This window comes from Lindgomyces ingoldianus (genome assembly GCF_010093535.1).
Source record: "Lindgomyces ingoldianus strain ATCC 200398 unplaced genomic scaffold BDR25scaffold_23, whole genome shotgun sequence".
Classification (NCBI taxonomy): Eukaryota; Fungi; Ascomycota; class Dothideomycetes; order Pleosporales; family Lindgomycetaceae; genus Lindgomyces; species Lindgomyces ingoldianus.
In genome coordinates, this window is record NW_022985184.1 from 845765 (window position 1) to 867840 (window position 22076).

Consider the following 22076-nt stretch of genomic DNA (forward strand, 5'->3'; position numbering starts at 1 on the left):
AGCAACCATTGGCATTAGCAACAGTACTATTGACATAACAGCCGTTATGACCTTGAGTATAACACGAACGTGTCTTTTTGGCACCATCACAACATTTCCGTAACCGTGTTGGTGAGAGGGATCCTGATGCCAATATCAACAACCTGCAAACGATCGGGTGGGGCAAATACATACCATTTTCCAATTCTTACGAAGCTCACCCAAAGCATTCGTAATTCGCGTCGTGAGCAGTGAATCATCTCTACGCACAGCATGCCCAATACCACAGATGTTAACGATATCCCAGTCCTCAGCTTTCACATACTCGAATTCGGATCTTGCGATACAACCCGTCGTTCTTAGCCATGTATCCATTACATGGAGATTGTGAATCGAAGAGTCTGGCATGTTCAAAATGTCTCTACTTCTTAGCAAAAGCTCATCTTGACGACTGTGGTTAGTAGCTTCCTTTTGATGAAGGTCAAAATGAATCCTACCATATTCCTTGATTGCGACATCAAGCTTGCACATAACATCCTTTCTCTTCGCATTCTTGTCCAGTCGCATGCTCCCTAGGAAAAGCTCGGCAGTTTCATCCCAGTCTATAGCTTTTAACTCCGACTCAAGCTTGGAGACTTCATCTTGCTTTGCGAGGAGTAGTCTCATTCTAGTTGTCTTAAACCGACGAAAGTTTTGGCACTGAGAATGGGAGGCGAGCCATGACGAATACAGGGGATACCCGGGCCGGTGAGTGTTGACTAAGAGTTACATCTTTAGTTAATATCAGCGAATATTCGTTTCCCATCTTACTCTCTCGGTCTCCCCACCATTGCCTCCAGTCTTCGCATTCTGAACCTATCAAAAGTGATCGGACCGCTTGTCTGCAGGTTGCGAGTATTGTCCAGAGAAGAGAACGCCGGCCCGGTGATGCAACTCCTGGCTGTGCACCTTCGACTAGATCTCATCAGCTCTGCACCATAATCACCGCAACTGGAACTCGCACTATTTTCAGTCATATCTACCTCTCGAGCTCTGTATAGCTTGGCGGGATGGACGTGACGATCTTTTTCAAAAGGAAACTACGGTTTTCGCTATAGATTTCTAGCTCGGAAAGTCCGCATAAAATTGTGGATTTAAAGTAGCCTAAATCTCCAAGTCGGATGCTTCACTCGTTCGCGATCATGAGTTGATAGGTATCTTCTAGGCTACAATCGCCGGTGGAAATTGTCAGCATTCGGAAACACCAAGGATCTTCCAACGTCTGCCGATCTCCATGTTTCAGCTCCTGTGGGGGCTGAATGATTGATACATCACACACCCTCCACACCTTCCGGCCGGATACTCTGCAGATATCAACGGGACACAATAAACAATTCCATAGTTTAACTAAACGTCGAAACGAAGAGCGTTCAAAACGATCAGGTCTACTACAATCCCCTTTATCATGGAAGTCGTCACTGTTTTAGATGAATCTCAACAAAATGTAAAGTAGGAATCGCTTCCGAATCAGATTGATCTCTGGTGCTAACCATTTGACAGGCACGTTACTATGTTGGAGATAAAGTAGACTGAATAGACGTTGTTGAAGGAAGGCGTGTATGGTTTACAGGCCTCATATTCCGAGTCTATTACGATGGCATCTTGTACAAATTCAACGTTTCCGATGATGAGGGTAATACCTTGAAAACCAACGTCCCGGAGAGGGATCTACGGATGGCCTGAATAAGACGACTGATGATAAGTGCTAATGTTGAAGATATGTGGCGCATTGAATCTAAATTCAATGGAGAGGTTTCGTGACATCTGAGATCAGTTGCTCATCAAGTTCAGCTAGATACGAAAAGATGCAGTCGTGATAGGAGTAGTTATTGTGCATTTTGTTCAGTCGACTGATATCTGAATTGCGTTATGACAATGCTGTTTCTTCCTGCACCTCGAGGGAGCAGCAACCAAGAGAAGAAGACAGGCTGTAAGTAGCAAGACGGGTGCCCCAGATACACTTATGGAATGTAACGGCCCCGTACCGCAAACATGGAGGTAGTAGCAGCGAATATCAGTTAAGTGATGTGAAGGCGGTGTTAGTTTAGTCATCGAGGTCTTGACAGGGATGATATCGCTGATCGCATGCAGGGCAGGGCAGTGAATGTGAACCGAACTTTTCAAGATTCCCTTTCTACTTAGAACCACTACATTTTGGAGTCTTTCGCTTTATACCAACTCCCTAGCTGAAGTTTCGAGCATCCTGATAGGTTTCTTTGCCAAGCCATTGTGGCGTAATCCTAATTTCCCTTTCAGTTCCTTGATCCTTATATCTCTCCGCCATCAGCCGTCCCATCCTCGCCGCAACCTCTTTTCCCTCAAGCTTTACTTTGAATCAAATCAATTGATACAGCTCCTCCAGTCGAGTGTCTTTCATCATGGCCACTGCTGCTGTCGAACCCGCTCCCACAACCACCGAACCCACCGAAAAGATTCTTCTAGTACCTTCAGCAGCTAATGATGCTTCGTCTGAAGCTCAGATCAGCACTGTAGACTCCAAGTCCATACGCGAAGGCAACGTCCCCCCCAGTCCCGAAGAGAATGTTCCCGTCACGAAGCCGTTCGAGCACCCAGAACCAGCCTGCAAGCCCGCTGCTCCCGTAACCCTCACTACAGATCAACAATCCAAATATGACGAGCTTCTCAAGACTGCAAAGTCATGGGAAACTCTCCCGAAGACTTCTACGAAGAATGCAGAACAAACGCCGATTCTAGATGAGGAGCGGATGTGGCTGACCCGCGAATGTCTCCTCCGATACCTGCGGGCTTCGAAATGGCATCTCGCGCAAGCGACTACCCGCCTCCACTCAACCCTCATCTGGCGCCGTGAATACGGCACAGACACATTCACCGCAGACTATATATCGGAGGAAAACGCTACAGGCAAGCAAGTCATACTCGGATACGATAACGAAGGAAGGCCGTGTCTGTACCTGCTTCCAAACAAGCAGAACACAAAAAACAGCCCAAAGCAGGTCGAGCATTTGGTATTTATGCTAGAGAGGACATTAGAGATTACACCGCCCGGACAAGAGACCCTTGCCTTACTCGTTGATTTCCGGAACTCGAGCGCTGGGTCGAATCCCTCGGTTGGCACGGGGCGACAGGTTTTGAATATTCTCCAGAACCACTATCCGGAGCGGTTAGGGAGGGCGCTGATTACGCATCGTAAGTATTATTTTCTGATCTTCCACCCTATAAGGAACACGACCCGTTAACAGCCTGTTATAGTGCCCTGGTACGTAACCACCTTTCTCAAGCTTATTTCTCCCTTCATTGACCCTGTCACCAAAACCAAAATGCGTTACAACGAGCCCCTCACCGACCACATCCCTGCGTCCCAACTCATGAAGAACGCTGGTGGTGACGTTGATTTCGAATACAACCATGAGGTTTACTGGCCAACTCTAAACGCGCTTGCGGATGAGCGAAGAAAGGCGAGGAAGGCAAGATGGGAAAGTGCGGGAAAATGCATCGGAGAGAGCGAGATCTATTTGTGGGGTGGTGGAGAGAAGAGTGTCGGGGCTATGGACGAGGAGGTTATAGAGGCTGTGCAGGGTTTGGCTGTTAAGGAAGGGGAAGGACAGGAGACGAAGGCAGAGTCCTGATGAGGAAGGCTAGTTGATCTCTGTCTTGGGGGTGCAGGTAATGTGGTGGAGGTACACGCGATTATATTGCTCATTCTGAAGAGCAAGATTTTCCAATAGGAAGGGCTCGATATGTCGCCGCTTTCCTGCCTTCAAGCAGTTGGACATGGTCTAGTTGCATAGAGTTTATTAGAGTAATTTAATAACCCATTTCGCATATCCTCAAAAAACTCGTGAGATAACTTACGCAGGAAAAATAGCTATTTAGATTTTGTCCATCTGCCCATCGCAAAACAGAATAGGTATATTTAAATATGAACCTTGAGTAAGCCATACCTAGCTAGGTAGTGAGGAACTCCATACTTCGATCCCAGCCCACGCTATCCAAAGAAAAGCCCATGTCCACTCCCCATTACCCAAGCCAGGGTATCCCAAAATGTCCGCCTGGATAAGCGCCATGTCAGAAATCAAATTGAAGAGTAGTTCCTTTCCTTCAGCTATATCCTCTGCTCTGATTCCCCTATCAACCCCGTCGACCCCAGCCTCTATTGTAGTCATTCTTCGTTTCGAGGGCGAAGTCGATCTGATCCCGATACAAGCTATGCAGCTTGCGGATTTGGCCGTCCTTCTCCATCCTATCAACGATTTTGTTGGCGTACTTCTCGCGTTTTCGCTGGGACCACTTATCGCGCTTTAGAAGCTTCTCTGGTGTTTGGTGGCCTTGGGTAACGAGATAGTCAATCACCCAAGTGTAAAGGTGATATCGCCAATGGCGCAGAGTATGAGCTACTTGGGCATTCGCTTTGCAGGTAGAGCCGAGCGTGAATACGGTGCTAGCTGGAGGGAGAACTTCACCATTGGCGTTATATTCTTTCTTATTGCCAGCAGAATCCAGAGATATGGAGTCCGAGTCCGAGTCTTCTTCGTCAGAGTCGGAGGTTGAGTCCTTGTCGTCGTCGTCGTCTTCGTAAAGAGGCTCTAGTGTATCTTTATTATAGGGTTTCCCGGAGAAGCTGATGTTGTAACTAGCGGGGTGCTTCGTTCGATTACATGCCTGACAATGGGGTGAAGTGACATCCCTCTCTAGCTTGGAGATCTCGTTAATTGTGATATCCGGCCTTGATCTCAGTGCTCTCGTGAAATCCGGAGTCCATACTGATGATGAAAACTTAGAGTTTACCAGCCCATTTACTTCGTCGTTCAGTTTACGAAACGTAAGCTCGTAGATTTCGTCGTCTGATGAGAAGCCTGGGTTGATCTTCTTCTGAACCATCCACTCTATTGCATACTTGAAGAGTTCGCGGGGCTTCTTGCTGTTCATGGAAGTGAATGCAAGAGGGATGCCACTGAGCTCAGCAGGTGCACCGAGGAAGTCATCGCCGTTTTCGTCTTCATCAACGACGAAGTCTGCATCATCAACGTTCTCTTGGAACATGTCCAATGTATCAACACGGCAGTTATAAGGATGCACGTCATCCGTCGAAAAGTCCTCATCCTCATCGACCTCGCCATCCCCATTCTCCTCTTCCTCTTCGTCCCCCCCTATAACCTCAAGATCGTCTTCCAAGTCAGAGCGAACGAATGCACCCTTTCTAGCAGAAGGGACGGAAGGCGACAGCTCTGAGCGTGGACCAGCTCGACGGCGCTTGAGGGCCTCAAGGGCTTTTTGCCGTGCATTCATTGGCCTTGAAGATCTATTTCTAAGACGACCATTATCCGGCGGAGGTGAAGACCTTAAGAACTCTAGATCTTCTTCTAAATCTTCCTGCTCTTTACGGACACGTTGTTGATCCTTTCTATGAGAATGACCTCTCGCGGGGGTAGGCTCCTCTTCGTCGCTGTCGCCGTCCGATACGTCATGCTGGATTTTCTTTCGGATTAGACGTCTGCCTGGTGTTCTGATCTCGTCTTCACTCTCTTCGTCTTCCGGCGTTAATCGGTATCTTGCTCCCCGTCTCGTATGCATACTGAGCGGCACATCGTCATCCTCGGACTCTTCCTGTTCCACAGCCTCATCAGGAACCTCAAACAAACTTCCCCGTTGTCGACGAATTGTAGGTCGACAGGTGCGCCGCGCTGGCGTCGTATCAGGCATGACCTCGCTATCACTAGATTCATTCTTCATATTGACGACTTCCGGAGAGGATAGCCTGCCCAATACCGAGTCCGTTTCATTCGAACGTTGAAGGTTAGCTGCCGTCTTGTCGTTCTTGACTGACCTGGCCCTCTTAGAAGCTGATTGTAGATCTGACTCGGGTTCCCTCAGTGGTATTTGGTTCTGCTTATGGCTCGATTGCCGTAATCTAGAGCTCTTCCGGTCACCCTCGTATCCTGATTTCTGTAGGCTTGTGCTCTTTGCTGCTTTCAATTGCCTGTCTTTCGTACGCTTCTTTGGTGTGGGTTTGATCGGCGCTGGTTCGTCTTCGGATGTCTCTGAAGAGCTACTAGAAGATACTAATTGCTCATCATCGCTCGTGCCGAACATCCCATGGAGCTGGGTGGCAACTGGCATCCCGAGTCTCATACCTCTTTCTGCATCCCGCTTGTAGGACTTGTCTCGGCCGAGGGCCTGGGAGGACTTCTTTGGCGTTGGGAGGCCTACAAGTAATAGTCAGGCAATAGTCTTCAAAGTAACAGGATTGTTGGTCCCGGCAAACTTACCGAACGAAGGCTCTGGTTCGTCCTCACTGTCGATTATGGGTCTCGTAAACTGTGTTCGCCCATAGGCAACCTTCCGTTTCTTGGATGGAAATCCATCATATGTTTGAGCCGTGACCCGGTCGCGGTCTTGGATGGGCAGGTGCGCTGCTCCGGGCGAGGAGGCTGGCACGGGTGAAAAATTCAGTTTGGTTTGGCGTGTTGTGTTTCTTGAACGCTTTCTAGGCATGGTTGACAGCGATAGCTAGGCGACACACGAAATATGCCGCCTTAATTTCAAGTTCAGGCTGTCGGTTATCCCATTTGTGTCCGTTGTCGCGATGAGGTGGCGGGTGGCAAGTAGCGAGGGATGAGGTAACGGATCTTACGACCTCAAGGCTCTCTCACCGAGAATTTCAATTAGCAAGCGAGGTAAGTATGTTTAGATAGAGTATGAACTGAAATCAATAATAGTCCACGGACTGAAGCGTTGAGGTTGTTGTTTCTAACATATCGACAGCTGAGGGGCGACTCCAATTATCCCCAGAACCCGACGTGACGCCAACACACGTGACATATTGTCATTACTATATGCCAAGTGATTAGATTAGATTGAACTGCAAGAACTCGCAGTTTGTGGGTCTGCTTGAAGTTGGAGCTAAGGTGGCAGAATGTCAAGGAGAATTGGGTGGATGCGGTGGCTACTGCGCAGGTGAAATACGAGTCGATGATGGTGACGAGAGGAGTGTTCTTAATGTGAGGGGTCCCGCAAGCGCCCAAACTCTTTCGAAGACTGATATAAGGTCCTTCTACCCATTTATTAGACCCTCTTCGATCACAATAAACCAAGGCAGTTCTCAAGTATGCACTCGGCCGATCTCGCAAACGTCGACCCTGGTCTCGTGTCAATGTGTACAGCCTCAACTCTCAAGTCGTGGGTCCAATTAGAGTCAGGGTTCCTTGCTCTTGCCGTTAACATGGATATGCGCAGAATTCCATAGACCCCATCATTCGACCGTTCCTCAGTCAGATATACTTCGTACATTCCCCAATTCGACCTCCGTCCGCCGCAATATGATCCGTGCACATTACACAGCCAGCAACCATCCGACCATCCGGCAGTGACTTCCCCTGAATTCATTTTCTACCCTGGCCTGAGGCTGACTTTTCAGGTTTGTGTACCTGCAGACTGTCTTTGCTTTTGTTTCGAGGCCCAAGAGTACGTGGAAGTGGCGGTGTTCACCTCGAATCTCCCAAGCAACCAGCTGCGCCCGAGGGTGAACCACAGAACCGGATGCTTCGGCTGAGTAGATGTCTGCTTTTGTGGTTAGTCTTGCGAATCCCTATATCGCAGAATCCATCGAGCGCGTATTTCCTACAAACTTAGTCCTGATCGAGCAGGCAGCCGCTTATGTCAAGTGTTTTCTCAAGTGCATGCCTCTTAGTTTACACCGCGTACGTCGAAGGAAGAACCCCCTGGATGGCAACTGGAGTTAGTCCCAAACCGCCCGAGATCTCACCAGACCCTGAAGTATATATGCTTGTCAATGTCTCCAGACAGATATATGGAGAACACATCCAGCCTGTCAGGATTCACTTCTCAAACCATTAGGTTTCTTCTTTCGCCCACGTCCTTCGTTCCTAAAACTTCCCACTCTTGTATTTTCCTTCTTCTTTTGTCCTACATTCTGGTACATACAGAGTATGTCGGTCGCAATCAACGCCCCGACCTCCGTTCATGAGCTCCTTGCTCGGGCGGCAGCCTCTTGTGTGAGCGCCGTTCCGGACAAGAATGGCTATGTTCCGCCTCACACTTGCAATTCTAACTATGATTATTACCCTTCCTTTGCCCTAGCAGTTATATTCTGCGGCCTCTTTCTCCTGACGACAGTCCTACACATATTCCAGGCGTTCTATTACAAGAAAGGATTCTGCGCCGTCATTATAATGGGAGCGCTGTGGGAAGTTGCTTCCTTTATCCTACGTGTTCTCGGAACGAAGGACCAGCAAAAGAGGTTCTATGCCTCGAACAGCTTTCTCCTCTTCACTCTAGCACCATTATGTGAGTCTTTCGCTGCTTCCCCACCGAACTATGTCTCACAATCAAACAGGGATAAATGCGTTCGTCTACATGGTCGCAGGCCGTTTGATCTTCTGTTTCGTTCCCTCCAGAAAAGTCTTCGGAATTAAGGCCACATGGATTGGAAAGCTCTTTGTAGTCTTTGACATTATTTCATTCATCATTCAGCTTAGTGGAGGCCTAATGATCAGCCCAGGGGCTAGCGAGGCGAACAAACAGAACGGTTTACACATCTACCAAGCCGGCATTGGAGCTCAACAAGGTTTTGTGGTGATGTTCATTGTGGTCATGATTGGATTCCACAAGTCCATGTACGATCTGGAGAAAACTGGATGGAGAGATAATCTTGGAAGGAAATGGAAGTTGATGATTTGGCTCCTATACCTCATCCTACTCTTGATCACGGTAAGTTCTAAGTTATTCCGGGAACAAAGCGCCCCTACTAATGAACAAGATTCGCATAATCTACCGACTAGCCGAATATCTCCTTGGCCTCGACGATTCGAACCCTTTACCCAACCATGAAGTCTACATGTACGTACTAGACGCTGTTCCAATGTTCGTTTCACTTGCAATCTTGAACATTATGCACCCAGGACGTGTGCTCTTTGGTCCAGGATCCGACTACAGGCAGGGCAAGAAACAGTTGAGGCTCGAAAAAAAAGTCGCGAAGAAAGCGCGTAAACAAGGAAAACGGGATACAGTTAATGGTTATGGGGATGATGAGGAGAGAATGATAGGATATGAGCTCAGCAGCAGAAATGGAAGTACGGCGTATCTGGGAACAGAGCCGTCGACGTATTCGCCATTAAGCCATGAGCGCGCTGGAGCGAGCCATTTACAGCCACCGCTATATGATCCACACCGTGGGCATGGATAAAGTGTCGTACCGTTATCAATGAGTCCTCAAGCTATTTCTTACATTTAATTAGACTTTACTAGACTTATCTCCACGACCTCAGCTTTGAAACTTGTCACGAGAGGCGAAGCATAGACTCGAAGTTTTGCTACTTGTCATAGAATGTAGAACATGACAGAAATCTTTTAGGACGGAAACTTGCTATTCTTTTGGCGTCCTCCCTGGCTCTCGCAAGAGGTAAAATACAGAGACTATCCCCCAGCTAGGTTCTATGTTGTGGGATAGCATGCTGTAGTTTCTTATACGTAACCGAATTAGGCTAGCGTCGGATCGGAACACCATCTCGCTGTGCCGCAATCTGCTGAACGTATATAACAGTGATCGTGCTCCATGTTTCCCTGTATCTCTTCAATCCCCGATATGCGTAAATTCTTTTCCCGAAAACTTCATAGAAAAGCTGTGAAGCGACCGGGGAAAAATCATCCACGGACACGCGTAACTTTCGTTGAATCAATCCCACATGGGCCAGTGCAACCCCAAAACCAGTCTTCTTTCTTTGACAAACTGTCTACGGAATTACGTATCCTGATCTATGCGGCTTTTCTCGGGCACCCTGTCCGACCGATGCACATTGTGCCATTTGACGATGGATCTGGACGCCTGGGCCGTCGGCGTTGTGAGGATATGAAATCTAAATATCCAACGTGGCAACACAAGTGCTTTGGCTTCTGGCTAGAAACGGGCCTAAACCGCTCGGGGGTGACCCACCTAAGGACGCCGTATTCAAATGACAAATTGCTTGTCCTTCTACTGGCCTGTCGTTTGATGTACGTTAGGTCTTTCTTCCATCTCATCTCAGTGTTAACAAACCTTAAAAAGCTACTCTGAAGCTATTAAGATACTGTACACCGCGAATGAGTTCAGCTTCAAAGGCGCAAAAGGCGTCCTAGCCCTGAGGGCCGTTGTCCCTACGTCCCATTGGCACACTATACGACACGTTCATGTCTCAACTATGTTCTTAACCCCAAAGGATTACTGGTCTAAGCATGAGAACTACCCCCCGGAGAATTTCGCAAACTGGACTGAGAGTTGTAATGCTCTCCAAGACTTGCGTGACCTTCGAACCCTCCGCATCGACATTGTCGTCTACGACTCCTTCGATCGCGAACACCCTGGAGCTGTTGATGATGCCTCACTTGTCTCGATTTTACAACCGCTCAAAGATATCAAGGCCCAGGTGTTAGAAGTCGAATTAAATTTTCCGATCCCTGATACGGTTAGACGTGCGCTCAGCAAAATCAACTTCACTATTTCAACTAAAAAGAGGCCTTACAACACTGAGTTATTCTGGGTTTGACAAGAGGTTCCAGTTGAATGATAATTTTGCAACTACGGCATGAACCCTCTGCTTTCTCCAAAACCTATCTACCTCTGCACCCCACAGAGACTCGCTAGGCCTTAAACGATGGGGTGAATCCTGCCATCCTCATCAACTCTTCTCGGCCAGGTATCATCCAACAGCCTGCAAGCTGTCACAGAAATGTCAGCTCAGGATCTTAGGCAAATAGAAAGAAGCCTACCACTACCGAACAGTGCAACCGAATCGGCATTGTTATCCGCGGCGCCCTGCAGTGAATTCTTAACACCTCTAACACCTTCTCCAAATCTAGCAAGGTCTTTGGCCCACTTCCATCCGTAACATGGCACTTTAAGGAACCTTAAAAACCAATTCTTCGGATGAGGAACCTGGCGTCCCAACCTAAATCAGTATCGTTTCACGATATACAGGAAACCCGAGTTTGGGAACTTACATCAGCAAGACCAACTATATTTTGCCCACCAACCGAAGTTTGCCAAGCTGATCTTCCGTGCGTCATTTCGTGCAAGAGGACTTTGTCGAGAAGATTGAATGCATCTGCAATTTCACACGTAAGCATTTCGCTTCTCCATTCAAGACTAAGCATAAGCCATTGGGCTTACCTATCTGCCTAAGGATGTGATTCGTTGATTCAGTGACCTTGACTACAGTGCGCCCAATATTCGATCTAGCGACATCATTATGGAGCTTGTAATCATGATTCTTAATCCAATCCACGAACCAGGGACAGATCTGGATTTGTGTAGGTTTCTCGGTTTCAGTGTACACCCACTGTGATTCTGTCTGTTCAAATACTTCGGCCGTTAGCACCGGGTTGACAGTCACCGCCAGGGCGACTTTGTCATCCATATCTCGACGTCTGCCTTTACATTGCTGTTCGTTGTAGTACAGGAGCTGGTTAATTGCTGGTAAAGGTTAGTGGTGACTTGTCTGTTCGCAATTCTACCCTGTAACGGCAGAATGTGGGCGTACGATGGAGAAAATCAACCAACTTTTATCTTTGTAGAGCTTTTTACCCTCGTCTATTAATTCGAACCTTGAATCGTCACAAAAAATTATCTTACAAAGAGTCAGAATCTTCATCCAGCATGTCTTAAATCACCATGAAGGAGACTAGGTGCTCACCACGTCAAGGTCCCCTACATTTTCCTGCGTAACTTCGGTCCGATACATCCTACCAATCTGATGCAGTACCGCTTTCACTTTCGACATATCTGTCTTCCTCGGATCCTTTCCGTCTTTCGTGAAAAGATTTCGGATCAGATCAGTTGTGTCTTGTGTCCAGGGATTCTGATTTAGATGGTTTAGAGCTGAGTCCACCATTGCCATAGCGCCTGTCATGCCGTTGCGAATCTCGGTTTCGATACCAACGCTTTTGCATCCTTGGTCAATTTTGTAGGCTGGGATACAGGAAGGGAGTAGTAAAAAAGTTGGGAGGAATACATCTAGGTGCAACATTATTGTAAAGGATGGCGGTTAACTAGCACAAGAATGACAGGTCTGAAGAGGGAATTCTTGAGTGAGTTAAGGTGCGTTATGTTTGTCTTCAAGACCGCGGATGGGGTCGGCTTTGCTAATTTTACATCCTACTCCATTCCCCTAGCCACTTGGGGGTCGCGGGGTTGGCAGAATAATGAGGTGCGCTAGGATCCTACGTTTTTGATCTAGCAATATAGTCTATCTTGCGCATCACTTGGGGGTTGCGGCGTTAGTGTAGTTCTAAGGCATGGTTTTTTAGCTCGTTGCTAATATCGTGGCCCAATCCGTCTCCCTCTCCGTTTAGGGGGCGGCGTTGGCAGAATTGTGAGACATGTTATGATGCTACGTTTCATGGCCTTGCCACACACTTATCTCCGTAACCGCGCGGGAGTTGCAGCGGCGGCAAAATCATGGGGGGCAGCATCCAAACTCAACACCATGAGCGCTTCGCAGGGAGGGGGATCAATATTCTGATGATGGTCAGTCTTCCGCCCCCAAAATTTCCGGTACTTCCTTCTATTTGTAGAACATTTATGTTTCAGATGTATGATACTCCGCAACTGTGCCTTTTGCTATACCTTTCAGACCACCATTCCTCTCGACGGGCTTCGTCACTGTGCCACTGCTTCGAATCCCCCTCAAATTCCATGATGACGTGCCCACACCAGAAGACAAGACGATGCACGGTAGGAGAGAATAGTCTTAAGAAAACTTCCACTTCAGTATTTCCAAAACATATTCATGGTTTCCCACTTTCAAAATCCCCCGCACCTGTTCGAAATGCTTCAACTGTGCCTTTTATTAGTAGCATCACTTCTAAGCACGGTTTCCGCTATCGTCGTTCCCCCACATACTCTGACACCTACTGAAGTTCAATTTCAGCCTCGGCAAGACGTTTCTATTCATGCAACTCCCGTCCCAACCTTCACGTTCGGAAAACGCGACCAGTATATTCCTTTGCAGGTAAGATACCTGCGCCTAATATTCAGTAGCTCCACTCACAGTCTTTCGTAGGCAACAAATCCCGAGCCATCTGGCGACAAACTGCAAATCTATCCAACAGGTATCTACGATGATTTTCCCAAAGAAGGCATCAATGTCGCCTTTGGCCCGGATCTCCGTAAGCGTATAGGAGATACTATGGCAGCGAACTGCAAAGACAAGCTCCAGGAACAATGTCGCAACGCGCTCATTCCAGTCGTCCAAAACACAGATATCTCCACTCACGTCAAACGATTGGTTTCCGTGGCCGCCATTTTACTAGACTGGTTAATCGATGCTATTATAATTGAGACTATCATAATTTTCGAGGAGAAAGCTTCTGGGGCCCTTGACGAGCCGCCTAAGCCGCCAAAGGAACTTCATTACAGTTTTGAAGACTTGGACCGGATTCATTCCATGGGGCTGGCAGGCACGATCGCTATTGTGACGAGTGCGGATGCTAAGCCTACTACTATCATTGTCCCTGCGCCGTCGAAACAGACACCAACTGCTACGTAAGTCTTGCCCTAATATAACAGGGTTTTGTTGGTATTTTTTCTCCTGGTACCACTTCGAGTTAACGTATACATCAGAGGCGAAATTACCATGGAAACATTAACTGCTGATGACGGCGAGAGAAAAGCAGGAGACATTATCTACCACATTCCGGACCCGTTAGCCCAACGAATGAGAGATTTCCTCTCCATAATGGGACTCGATGAAGCAAGGAAAGAGTGTCAAGCAGCACTTAATGGGAATCAAAAGCGTGCCGATAGGGCTCTACCTAGACTATGCGCCCAACGAGCTCGACGTGTGGGTCTAGTCTTCGCCAGCAATGCACCCCAGGATATGATACACCTCAACCCGCTAAATAACCCCGCACCGCCAGGTGCAGGACAAGTTGTCGGCTTCCCAATGCCGAACATCATGCTTGATGCAGTTCCCATTCTTATTCCCGTTTATCGTGTCGTGAGGGTCCACGTTGTGAATGGTGGAACTGTTCCGCCTCCTCAACCACCGAATCAAGAAGTGTTTGACGTTGGCGCATTGGCCAGAAGTTCTATTGCATTATCAATTGTGATGCATGTCCTTATGACTATTGGCGAATTCTCACTCAACCAAATCTGGGTTCCGCAGCATGAACTGAATAAAAATCTGAAAGATGAGGACTTCCGTTGCCCTAAAGATCTTGTTTGCATTGCAGACGATTGCAAGGGTCAAGAAGAGCATAAGGAGATTACAGAACGGAGTGCTATCTGTAAACAGGTGACACATCCCTCCATCACCAGTTGATTTATTAAAGACAATGTTCCTGACGATTAAACACAGGGAGGATATGAAGGTTGCAGATGCAAGAAAGTTGGATACCCGGAGCATTATGAAGTCCCTGGCCAATGGATGGACCAGCAATATGAATGGATGGAACAACTGATTAAGCGTGCCAATGAGCCGCCAATTGAAGCCAAATGCAGCCAACCGAAGCAAGACTTCACTGGTGCTAAAGTTGAGTTCGGGAAGTAAGTCGCTCTCTCCAGATCACTATGCCCAATCAGCTAATCATTTCGTAGGAAAATTGAATCAATATGTAGCAAACATGCAAATTTACAAGATGGCCTGACGTCAGGTGCCTGGATTGAGACTGAGTCCGAAGCTGGTCTCACATGGCAATACACATGGACCAATAAGCAGGATTCCTGCCCTTTCGGCTGCAAGGATATATTTTCAGTGTTTGTAGAGGATGATAAATGTGTGTCGCTTCCATCAATTTTGTGCTTAGAATCAGCGGACTGCGATTGCTAACATGGAGTAATCTAGGTGTCGAACAAGATAAACTAATGAAAACTGGAACGGTTGAAACTCAGTGTGGTACTGCTGGTTATATCGCATACAAATTGGGAAGTTGAATATTCTTCTTTGTAGAGTTACAGGCAAATGCTTTGGGCAAGAAACTAAGATTCCACCATCAATTGAACAGCGTTGCGGGCAGCGCAGCTACCTAAGTATCTTACAGGTAATAGCGGAGTTGAGAGTGACTCCTTATCTATTAATTAATTCTAAATTTTCTGTGTGTCTAATTGGCCTAGCTGATTCCTCTTGAGTAGCTTGTATATCGTAGTTTACAGTATTTTAATTCCGAGGGAAGGATACTCTTACCATAAACGAGGAGTCCTAGGATCGCATGGTTTCCTTAAGGTTGTTATCAACACTAAGAGCAGTTCATCCTACAGGATCCTTGGAGAAGTGGTGCACGCCTGCTCTCCCTCACACGCTCCATTCTGTGAGATAGCGAATCGAGCTTACCTCCTAGCCATCTAGATTGGTAGATGAGTTGTCTATATTATTCACCCCAGTTTTCTTTCACAACGGTGATGAATGGATAAATCCTTGAACCTTGCCCATTCTTCGGAAATAATGCACTAACACGCCAACAAAGTCCGGTACATGTCGTGAACACCGACTTCCAGACAACTACCCCTCGTCCCTCTCTCATTAAAGTTACCAACCTTTTGCGCTCCTGGAGATAGAAGGCGTCCTTATATCTCGCTTTCCAAGCTAAGACGAAGCTCTCTACTGACATGAAATCCTGCATCACCCTGTCTGCCGTTCTCCTGGCTGCACTCACCAATCCCGTTAACGACTGCGGCGAATTAATCCACGAGAAGTGTTGCGATAATGTCTCCCCTCCAAACCAGTGACTTCCAGCGGATGATAAAGAACTTTGAGGGCGGCAAAACTTAGGCCGTCATAGCCAGAACCTCCTTTGACCAAGTACGGTACGTGCCGCTTTGGCTCTAAGATTGAGGATGGTTCTTGGTATTTCATAGCGGAAATTGGGATATCATCGATCTTCCAAAGAGTCTTTGAGATATTTGTTGTCAATTAGGTAGTCAGTGAGAGAGGAAATATGTATTTCGAGGGTGGGGATATTTGAGGGGCTGATATCGAATGGGATTGTGTGAGAGGGCGGATAAAGACGAAGGTTTAGGATAGGTGTTAGTAAGATAAAGGGGCATCGAGATAATAACCAGAGAGTCGGCGGCTTCCTCGTTGAAAGGAGAGTGTATTAAGCCTGCGGCCGAACCAGAAAATGATTGTCAATCTTCCTTTTTTTTTCCTTCTATGATTTTCCCTCCTTTTATGTGCCCATTTACCACACCAATCTCGATATCGGTATCTATGGCAAAGTTACTGGACTGGACGTTCCTTGAGAACTTGAAAATTTGTTAAAGAGAATATAGAAAATATGCACTACCATAACATGAGCCCGGGGTTTCTAAGCACCTACCACACATTTCCACCTCCCATGGGAACTCCGGAATAGCAGGGGCTTCTCTCCTGGATCGGCGAATTATTCTTTTTCCCAACCAGGAAATCACCACCCCTGCGATCGCCATATCCTTTTAATATCATCATTGCAGTTGCACAGTCGCAACTGTGGTAAGTAATTGCTGTTGATGATGTAGAACGGCGCCACACACTATCTCAAAATAGTAGAAAAGCTATGAAGTGAAGCTCGATATCATTAAAGATGCAACATATCGCTAAACCAAGACATAATTCCAATATAATCCGTTCTAAAATCCGGGCGCCTATTCTCCTCTCCTCGTCCTTTTTTTCCTCGTCCTTTTTTTCCATAACCGATCATATCCGTTGAAGGGGGAAAAGGAAGCCCAGGTAAAATATCCTTGTAATCGCCTAAGAAGTAGAGACCGAATACCGAAACTTTTTTTGTCGCGTGAATTGACCGCGGGAATATTCATAGATATTGTGATACCAGCTGCTCGTATTACCTCTTATATTACCCTTTCCTCCACTCGCACCTTTTTTTTGTCATCTACAGATAAATTTACCGACCGTCCTTGATCCTGACCGCATCAGCAAATTGCGGGAATGCAGTCCTGAAAGCTGGGCCTAGACTCCAGTTCCTAAGGTCACGAAGATGGCTCTCGAATGCAGGGTTGATCAGCCATTGCTCGTCTTCCTTTCCTACAGCGCTGACGGTGCCCGGAGTACTGACAGCCGGACCTGGAGTTGGCGGACCAGGTGGAGACCCTGCATGAACAGCGGTAGAGTAGGGGCTGGAAGCTGGAATGGAAGATGTGGATGAGAGCGACGAGGAATGGATCTTCGAAGCAGGGAGCAGGCAATCACGCGCTTCATACGGCCAATTCAGGGAGACGGTAGTCGTAAACGGGATGAAGAAAGTATCTAAAGGGGTGAAGGGCTGCGCTGCAATGCATCGATCGCGGAGACGAGGCCTGAAACGGATTAGTAATCATCCTGAAACGGAAGGGGCAACCTGAATAGGGAAGTTTGGGGAAACCCCGACTTACCAAGGCAGATGGTCCATCCAGTATGGATGAGGGACGAAGAGCTGTGACGCGCGTGGTGTCACCCAGTCTGGAAGTCGGTCATAGTTCTCCTGAGTCGGTTCTACTTGCCAGCGCATGATGAGGAACATGATGAAGACTACGGCGACTTGCTCAGGGAGTCCAGAGATATCCGGGAAGGTGCGGAGGATGTCTGTGAATAACTTTGATAGTGGATGAGCGTCCACGTTTCGGTCGCGGTAGACTAGGGCGGTGAAATTGGGGTAGAGAGGGCCAACAAGCGTCTTGATGGGCACTCCCTCAGCAGCGCGGGCGTGACGATCTGCGAGAAAATCTAGCATAAGTACATCCAGAGGGCAGGTAGCCGGTATGGTTCGGGGGAACGTAAGGTGAGGAACCATAGTTGGCGCATGTTGGCCAAAGCCATTGGCAGTGGTAGGCTGGTGGGGAGGCGGTAGATTGGGGTCCACCCTTCTCTGGTTGTTGTCTAGGATAAAGTCGACGCCTAAACGCTCATCAAAAGGCATCTCGCTGTGTACGTGAGAGGTGCGCGCATGGTCGAATTGAGGACTTTCTCCCTGCCAGCGTCGAACATGGCTGGTTGGAGGCTCGCCAGGGAACAGCCATTGCCGGCCTGCATCTGGCGTGTCTGGGGAGTGGACAGACACGCCATTCTGACGCGGCGAAGTGGCTTCTTGCAGAGCAACCAGACCAGTGCGGAAGGCGCGATGGTCGGGAGGGTGGGAGGCGGGGTCTCGAGGAATAGGAAGGGGGCTTCGTTCGGCCGCGGCTGCCAATTCTGTAGAGCGTGAGCAAGCTGCCACGTCTTCCAACCCTTTTCTCATCTCACACAGGAGAGCATACCATTGAGGCCTCCCGATTGCCTCAGGACTGGTTGTAGCATGGAGACCACTGCCTCCAACCGCCGCCGAATATCGTCATTCTCCGCCCGGATGGCGTCCTTCTCGAGCAGTACAACCTGCAGGTCATGGTACGGCTGCTGGTTCTCCAGCTCTCGAATGCGCTGGTTCAGGCGGTCGATCTGGTTCTTGGTCCTCTCGCGAATGGCACGCTGGGCCTCACGGTCGTTTGCTCGCTTGCGGGCCAGCTGTTCAGGAGTAAGATTTGCCACTCCGCGCGTCGACGTCGTGCCCTGGGTTCGGCGGCGCTTTTGAGGCGGTTGTGGATGCAGTCGACTGGCCGCCTGCACGTCACTCGCAGCTGCATCGCCGTTGTGGTCATCATCCGCCCCGGCCATGGTCTGGGACCCAATCTGGGGCAAAAAGCTGGGGTTGGAAATGTCGAGATTCAGGCCGCGCAGGAGAGAGGGCGAGCATGACTCGGGCGCAACCTGACTCAGCGCGGCGGGGGTGAGCTCGAGGAGAGCTGGAGGAACCTCGGATACAGTCTTCCAGACTGGGCCTATGATTACTCGGGGGTTCCGCCGTCTCGAAGGAGCTGGGGTGGAGGTAAGCTGCCCGCTCTCCTTCAATTCCTGCCCCGGAGTCGTTCTCTCCTCTACGTCGCAGGCATCATGGCGGACCAGAGTGTCTCGAAGCTTGGCATTGCGTCGGTGACCCTGAGAGCCAGTCTGTTCACCTTGAATTCTGCAAGAAGTCCTGTTGCTGATCCTCATGTGCAGTACTCTCAGCGTCAGTGCGATTATGGATCTCCCCGTTCAAGGGCCAGAAGGGTGCGCAAAACTACTTCAAGGATGTCATGTTCGCCATGATGCGGACTCAGCTTGCGAACCTCAGCCTCGCCCAGGACCGCTACCTGAACCCCCCCACCACACCGACGTACATTGCCTTCGCGAAAGCCCAGGGCTTTGCTCCGGAGAGCATAAAATTGCCCGGGGGGGCTCAGGCGCATTGGATTGGCAACACGAATGCGAAGAAGCTGATCGTGTACTATCATGGTACGTTGGACCTGTTGCATGCGTAGGGCGGCGCTGACGGAGGAAGGTGGTGGATACGTGATCCCAGCGAACGCCGGCCAGATGCAATATCTCATGGAGATGAAGGACAGCCTCATTGCCCAAGGCTCCGACACCGCCGTTGTCTTTCTCGCCTACGACCTCGCTCCAGAGTTCAAATACCCCACACAGCTTAAGCAAGCCGTCGAACTTCTCCAGTATCTGGTAGAGACACAAGGTCGTAATCCTTCGGATATTACTCTTGGCGGTGACTCTGCGGGTGGAAACCTGACCATTGGCGTGCTATCTCACCTCTCGCACCCTCACCCGGACATCCCCGCGCTCAACCTCCCCTCGAAGCTCCACGCCGCCTTCCTCCTCTCTCCCTGGTGCTCCTTCAATACACATACCCCAACATTCCTCTCCAACGCGGAAAAAGACATCTTTGACGGACGAGCACTCAGCCGCTGGTCCTCTGCCTTCCTCGGGAGCGACTCACCCTTTGCTGGCGACCTCTACAACGAGCCTGCACTTGCTCCCGCATCATGGTGGGAGCCGACCGCCGATGTCATTGAGGAGGTGTTGATCTGGGGCGGTGCGAACGAAATTCTGCTTGATGGTATCGAGGAGTTTGCAAGGAGGTTCCAGAAAGGATTCGGCGGCAAGGGAGGAAAGGTAAGTACGATAATTACGGCGAAGGCTGCGCATGAAGAGATGATTTTAGAGAGACTGTTGGGGTATAAGGGCGATAGTGGGACAGGTAGTGCTCAGGTAGTGCAAGACTGGGTCAAGGCGAAGCTGTAGGTCAGTAGCAGGGAGTAAAAATGCAGTGTGAGGGGCAAGTGAAATGTACATTTATCAAACAGATGCATCCCAAGTTTAGATTCTGCTATCGCGAACACGTATGTCCCAAGCTCCCCACCTTACCTTGTACACCTCGCCTCTTTTTCCTCGTCCGTACTCTTTGTTTCTGTCTCGCAATGGCTAGCTAGCATCGCCCTTCGCTCTTTCCGCGCCGACTAGTTCCCTGATATATTTCTCCTTCTCACAGTTCTCCGTCATCCATCTTCACTGACAGCTTAATTCGCCGTCTCTCACTCTACAAACCATCCTTCTTTATCTTTAAATAACTTTCGCTTCTATCTTGTTCATCCTGACATCTCATTTATCCCCGCCATAAAGCTTCATGGCGTCGTTCTATTCCTTCGCTGTCTGGAAAAACCGGAAAGGCAAAGTGCCTGTTAACAATGAATCCGACGAAACGCTCAGGAGCGAACTCAAGTTTAAAAGCTACAAAGGCAAAGAACCCGTTAGCAGTGAGGGCGGCGAGGACCTCACGAGCGAACCCGAGGTGGAAATCGGCCCACCGGTATTCCCGATACATCTTATAGGAGCAACGCGATGGCCAATAGGAACATTCCTCAACGCCGAACCTCTTTCCTTACCTTTTAAGTATGCCCTAAGCCTGGATAACTGTCCAGCACCAGTGGGACCCTGGGGAACGCCGAATCCGGTCAAAATAAAGTTCGGCTGTAACGATATCAACCCGGTTTCAGCACCAGCGCGAGTATTCCCAAGGGTCTCTAGGATTTCCCAGTTCAAAGAAAAAGTCTCCTTGGACACACAAAATCATGCACAAATGAGTAGTGATGGTTACGACACCCGCCGTCCTTCGATGGCAGCACGACCACTCTCAGCAGACCCAAGGGATTCGAGGTTCGTAATCCTACCACCAAACGAGAATCCACAAGTACCTTCAGAACTAGTTGATTCTGCTGCAGCTGTGGTATTCCACCAAGAGATGCGGCTTTTGGAACCTATGTTTCAATCAGCGGTAAAGCCATTAGCATTGTCGGAGGCAGGACCGAGCAGACATTCCCCGGCTGGGCGTTTCCAGGAAAAATGTTTTGATAGGGCGTCAAATATGGCATTAGTCGATTGGGCAGGCAATAGAGCCCTAGGTCAGGGTAGCAGCCAGAACAAGTACCATACAGTCCCTATGGAGCGGCCAAATAACGACGCCCACTCTCGTCCTCAGAGCTGTCGAAACGACCAAAGTTTAGGTAAGATGGTCAGACCTCAAAGCATCAGGCAATCAGACGCACCCACTATGGGATTAGTTTCGCCAGATTCTCTCGAAGAGCATCTCTTTACACTGATCGTTGCTCATGTGCCAGCATGGCCATGTACACAAACCAAGCGACTTGCCAGTGGGTCACCTTCAAATTTTACTCATTATATTGATTGCACTAATCCTCACGAATAGAAAACCTCATGTTTATCCTCTTGTATGTATACCAGGAACGTTACAACCCTGAAAACCTCAAACTCCTTCTCTGCCAACATAACGATCCCAAATCGGACTGCAGATACTTTGTCGCCCGCCTCGTTTGTAAAACCAGCGGTGAGGAACCAAAAGCAGGCTCAACTGTGTCTACATCGTCTATGAAGCCGGTTTATGAAAGTTGGGCGGATGTCGAGCGTGACTGTGCTATGTATTCATTGCTGATGACTACCGAGCATGATTTGGGGCTGTTCTTCGATAAGCAGCATATGGCGCACAAGCGTCAGCGGGAGATTGAGGGAAAGGCGGAGACTGAGTTCAATAAGGATGGGAAAGGGAATTCTATAGCTCAGCGGGTGTATGTTGAGTCTAATAATATCCGTGGGAGCTTGTGCTTGCTAACGCACGTTCAGGGATTCCGTAGTTGGAGATCCTCTGGAACAGTAACGAGACTGCGGGCCAATTTGGAGGGCTCAATGATGATTTGGATAATCCGTTTCTGCTGAGGGATGGTGGAAGGCTTTTTG

The 22076-nt window shown here is 48.7% G+C and overlaps 10 protein-coding genes across 10 annotated transcripts; 6 read left to right on the forward strand and 4 right to left on the reverse strand.

The window, feature by feature from the left end:
* Window positions 1-135: 135 nt before the first annotated feature.
* Window positions 136-738, reverse strand: BDR25DRAFT_230846 (uncharacterized protein; the record flags this gene model as incomplete). Its single annotated transcript, XM_033685359.1, has 2 exons — window positions 136-422; window positions 477-738. Coding segments are annotated over 2 exons (549 nt in total), but the record flags the coding sequence as incomplete, so codon positions are not given.
* A 1406-nt stretch (window positions 739-2144) lies between these two features.
* Window positions 2145-3790, forward strand: BDR25DRAFT_289898 (CRAL/TRIO domain-containing protein). The gene is made up of 2 exons (XM_033688484.1): window positions 2145-3186; window positions 3250-3790. The coding sequence occupies exons 1-2, from the start codon at window positions 2397-2399 to the stop codon at window positions 3624-3626; spliced, it is 1167 nt and encodes a 388-aa protein (XP_033545753.1). The 5' UTR covers window positions 2145-2396; the 3' UTR covers window positions 3627-3790.
* A 92-nt stretch (window positions 3791-3882) lies between these two features.
* Window positions 3883-6732, reverse strand: BDR25DRAFT_344129 (uncharacterized protein). Its single transcript, XM_033693904.1, has 2 exons — window positions 6267-6732; window positions 3883-6203 (listed from the first exon to the last, which is right to left on the reverse strand). Exons 1-2 carry the CDS (start codon window positions 6490-6492, stop codon window positions 4129-4131), a joined length of 2301 nt encoding a protein of 766 aa, XP_033545754.1. The 5' UTR covers window positions 6493-6732; the 3' UTR covers window positions 3883-4128.
* Window positions 6733-7817: 1085 nt separating this feature from the next.
* BDR25DRAFT_304838 (uncharacterized protein) lies at window positions 7818-9516 on the forward strand. Its single transcript, XM_033690296.1, has 3 exons — window positions 7818-8304; window positions 8354-8727; window positions 8777-9516. The coding sequence occupies exons 1-3, from the start codon at window positions 7947-7949 to the stop codon at window positions 9200-9202; spliced, it is 1158 nt and encodes a 385-aa protein (XP_033545755.1). The 5' UTR covers window positions 7818-7946; the 3' UTR covers window positions 9203-9516.
* An 85-nt stretch (window positions 9517-9601) lies between these two features.
* On the forward strand, window positions 9602-10538 carry BDR25DRAFT_230701 (uncharacterized protein; the record flags this gene model as incomplete). Its single annotated transcript, XM_033685351.1, has 2 exons — window positions 9602-9848; window positions 10072-10538. 2 exons carry the CDS (start codon window positions 9602-9604, stop codon window positions 10536-10538), a joined length of 714 nt encoding a protein of 237 aa, XP_033545756.1.
* Window positions 10539-10956: 418 nt separating this feature from the next.
* On the reverse strand, window positions 10957-11882 carry BDR25DRAFT_289905 (uncharacterized protein; the record flags this gene model as incomplete). Its single annotated transcript, XM_033688485.1, has 4 exons — window positions 10957-11096; window positions 11162-11464; window positions 11552-11618; window positions 11685-11882. The coding sequence occupies 4 exons, from the start codon at window positions 11880-11882 to the stop codon at window positions 10957-10959; spliced, it is 708 nt and encodes a 235-aa protein (XP_033545757.1).
* A 168-nt stretch (window positions 11883-12050) lies between these two features.
* On the forward strand, window positions 12051-15012 carry BDR25DRAFT_372773 (uncharacterized protein; the record flags this gene model as incomplete). Its single annotated transcript, XM_033697247.1, has 8 exons — window positions 12051-12088; window positions 12624-12724; window positions 12910-13001; window positions 13053-13534; window positions 13613-14285; window positions 14349-14536; window positions 14609-14766; window positions 14835-15012. The coding sequence occupies 8 exons, from the start codon at window positions 12051-12053 to the stop codon at window positions 14921-14923; spliced, it is 1821 nt and encodes a 606-aa protein (XP_033545758.1). The 3' UTR covers window positions 14924-15012.
* Window positions 15013-16565: 1553 nt separating this feature from the next.
* BDR25DRAFT_335262 (uncharacterized protein) lies at window positions 16566-18608 on the reverse strand (the record flags this gene model as incomplete). The annotated part of the gene is made up of 3 exons (XM_033692994.1): window positions 16566-17278; window positions 17354-18149; window positions 18215-18608. The coding sequence occupies 3 exons, from the start codon at window positions 18606-18608 to the stop codon at window positions 16867-16869; spliced, it is 1602 nt and encodes a 533-aa protein (XP_033545759.1). The 3' UTR covers window positions 16566-16866.
* A 156-nt stretch (window positions 18609-18764) lies between these two features.
* Window positions 18765-20160, forward strand: BDR25DRAFT_264910 (alpha/beta hydrolase fold domain-containing protein). The gene is made up of 3 exons (XM_033686889.1): window positions 18765-18939; window positions 18993-19268; window positions 19315-20160. Exons 1-3 carry the CDS (start codon window positions 18885-18887, stop codon window positions 20067-20069), a joined length of 1086 nt encoding a protein of 361 aa, XP_033545760.1. The 5' UTR covers window positions 18765-18884; the 3' UTR covers window positions 20070-20160.
* A 244-nt stretch (window positions 20161-20404) lies between these two features.
* BDR25DRAFT_372781 (uncharacterized protein) lies at window positions 20405-21996 on the forward strand (the record flags this gene model as incomplete). Its single annotated transcript, XM_033697248.1, has 3 exons — window positions 20405-21328; window positions 21532-21907; window positions 21963-21996. Exons 1-3 carry the CDS (start codon window positions 20452-20454, stop codon window positions 21994-21996), a joined length of 1287 nt encoding a protein of 428 aa, XP_033545761.1. The 5' UTR covers window positions 20405-20451.
* Between the last annotated feature and the right edge of the window lie 80 nt (window positions 21997-22076).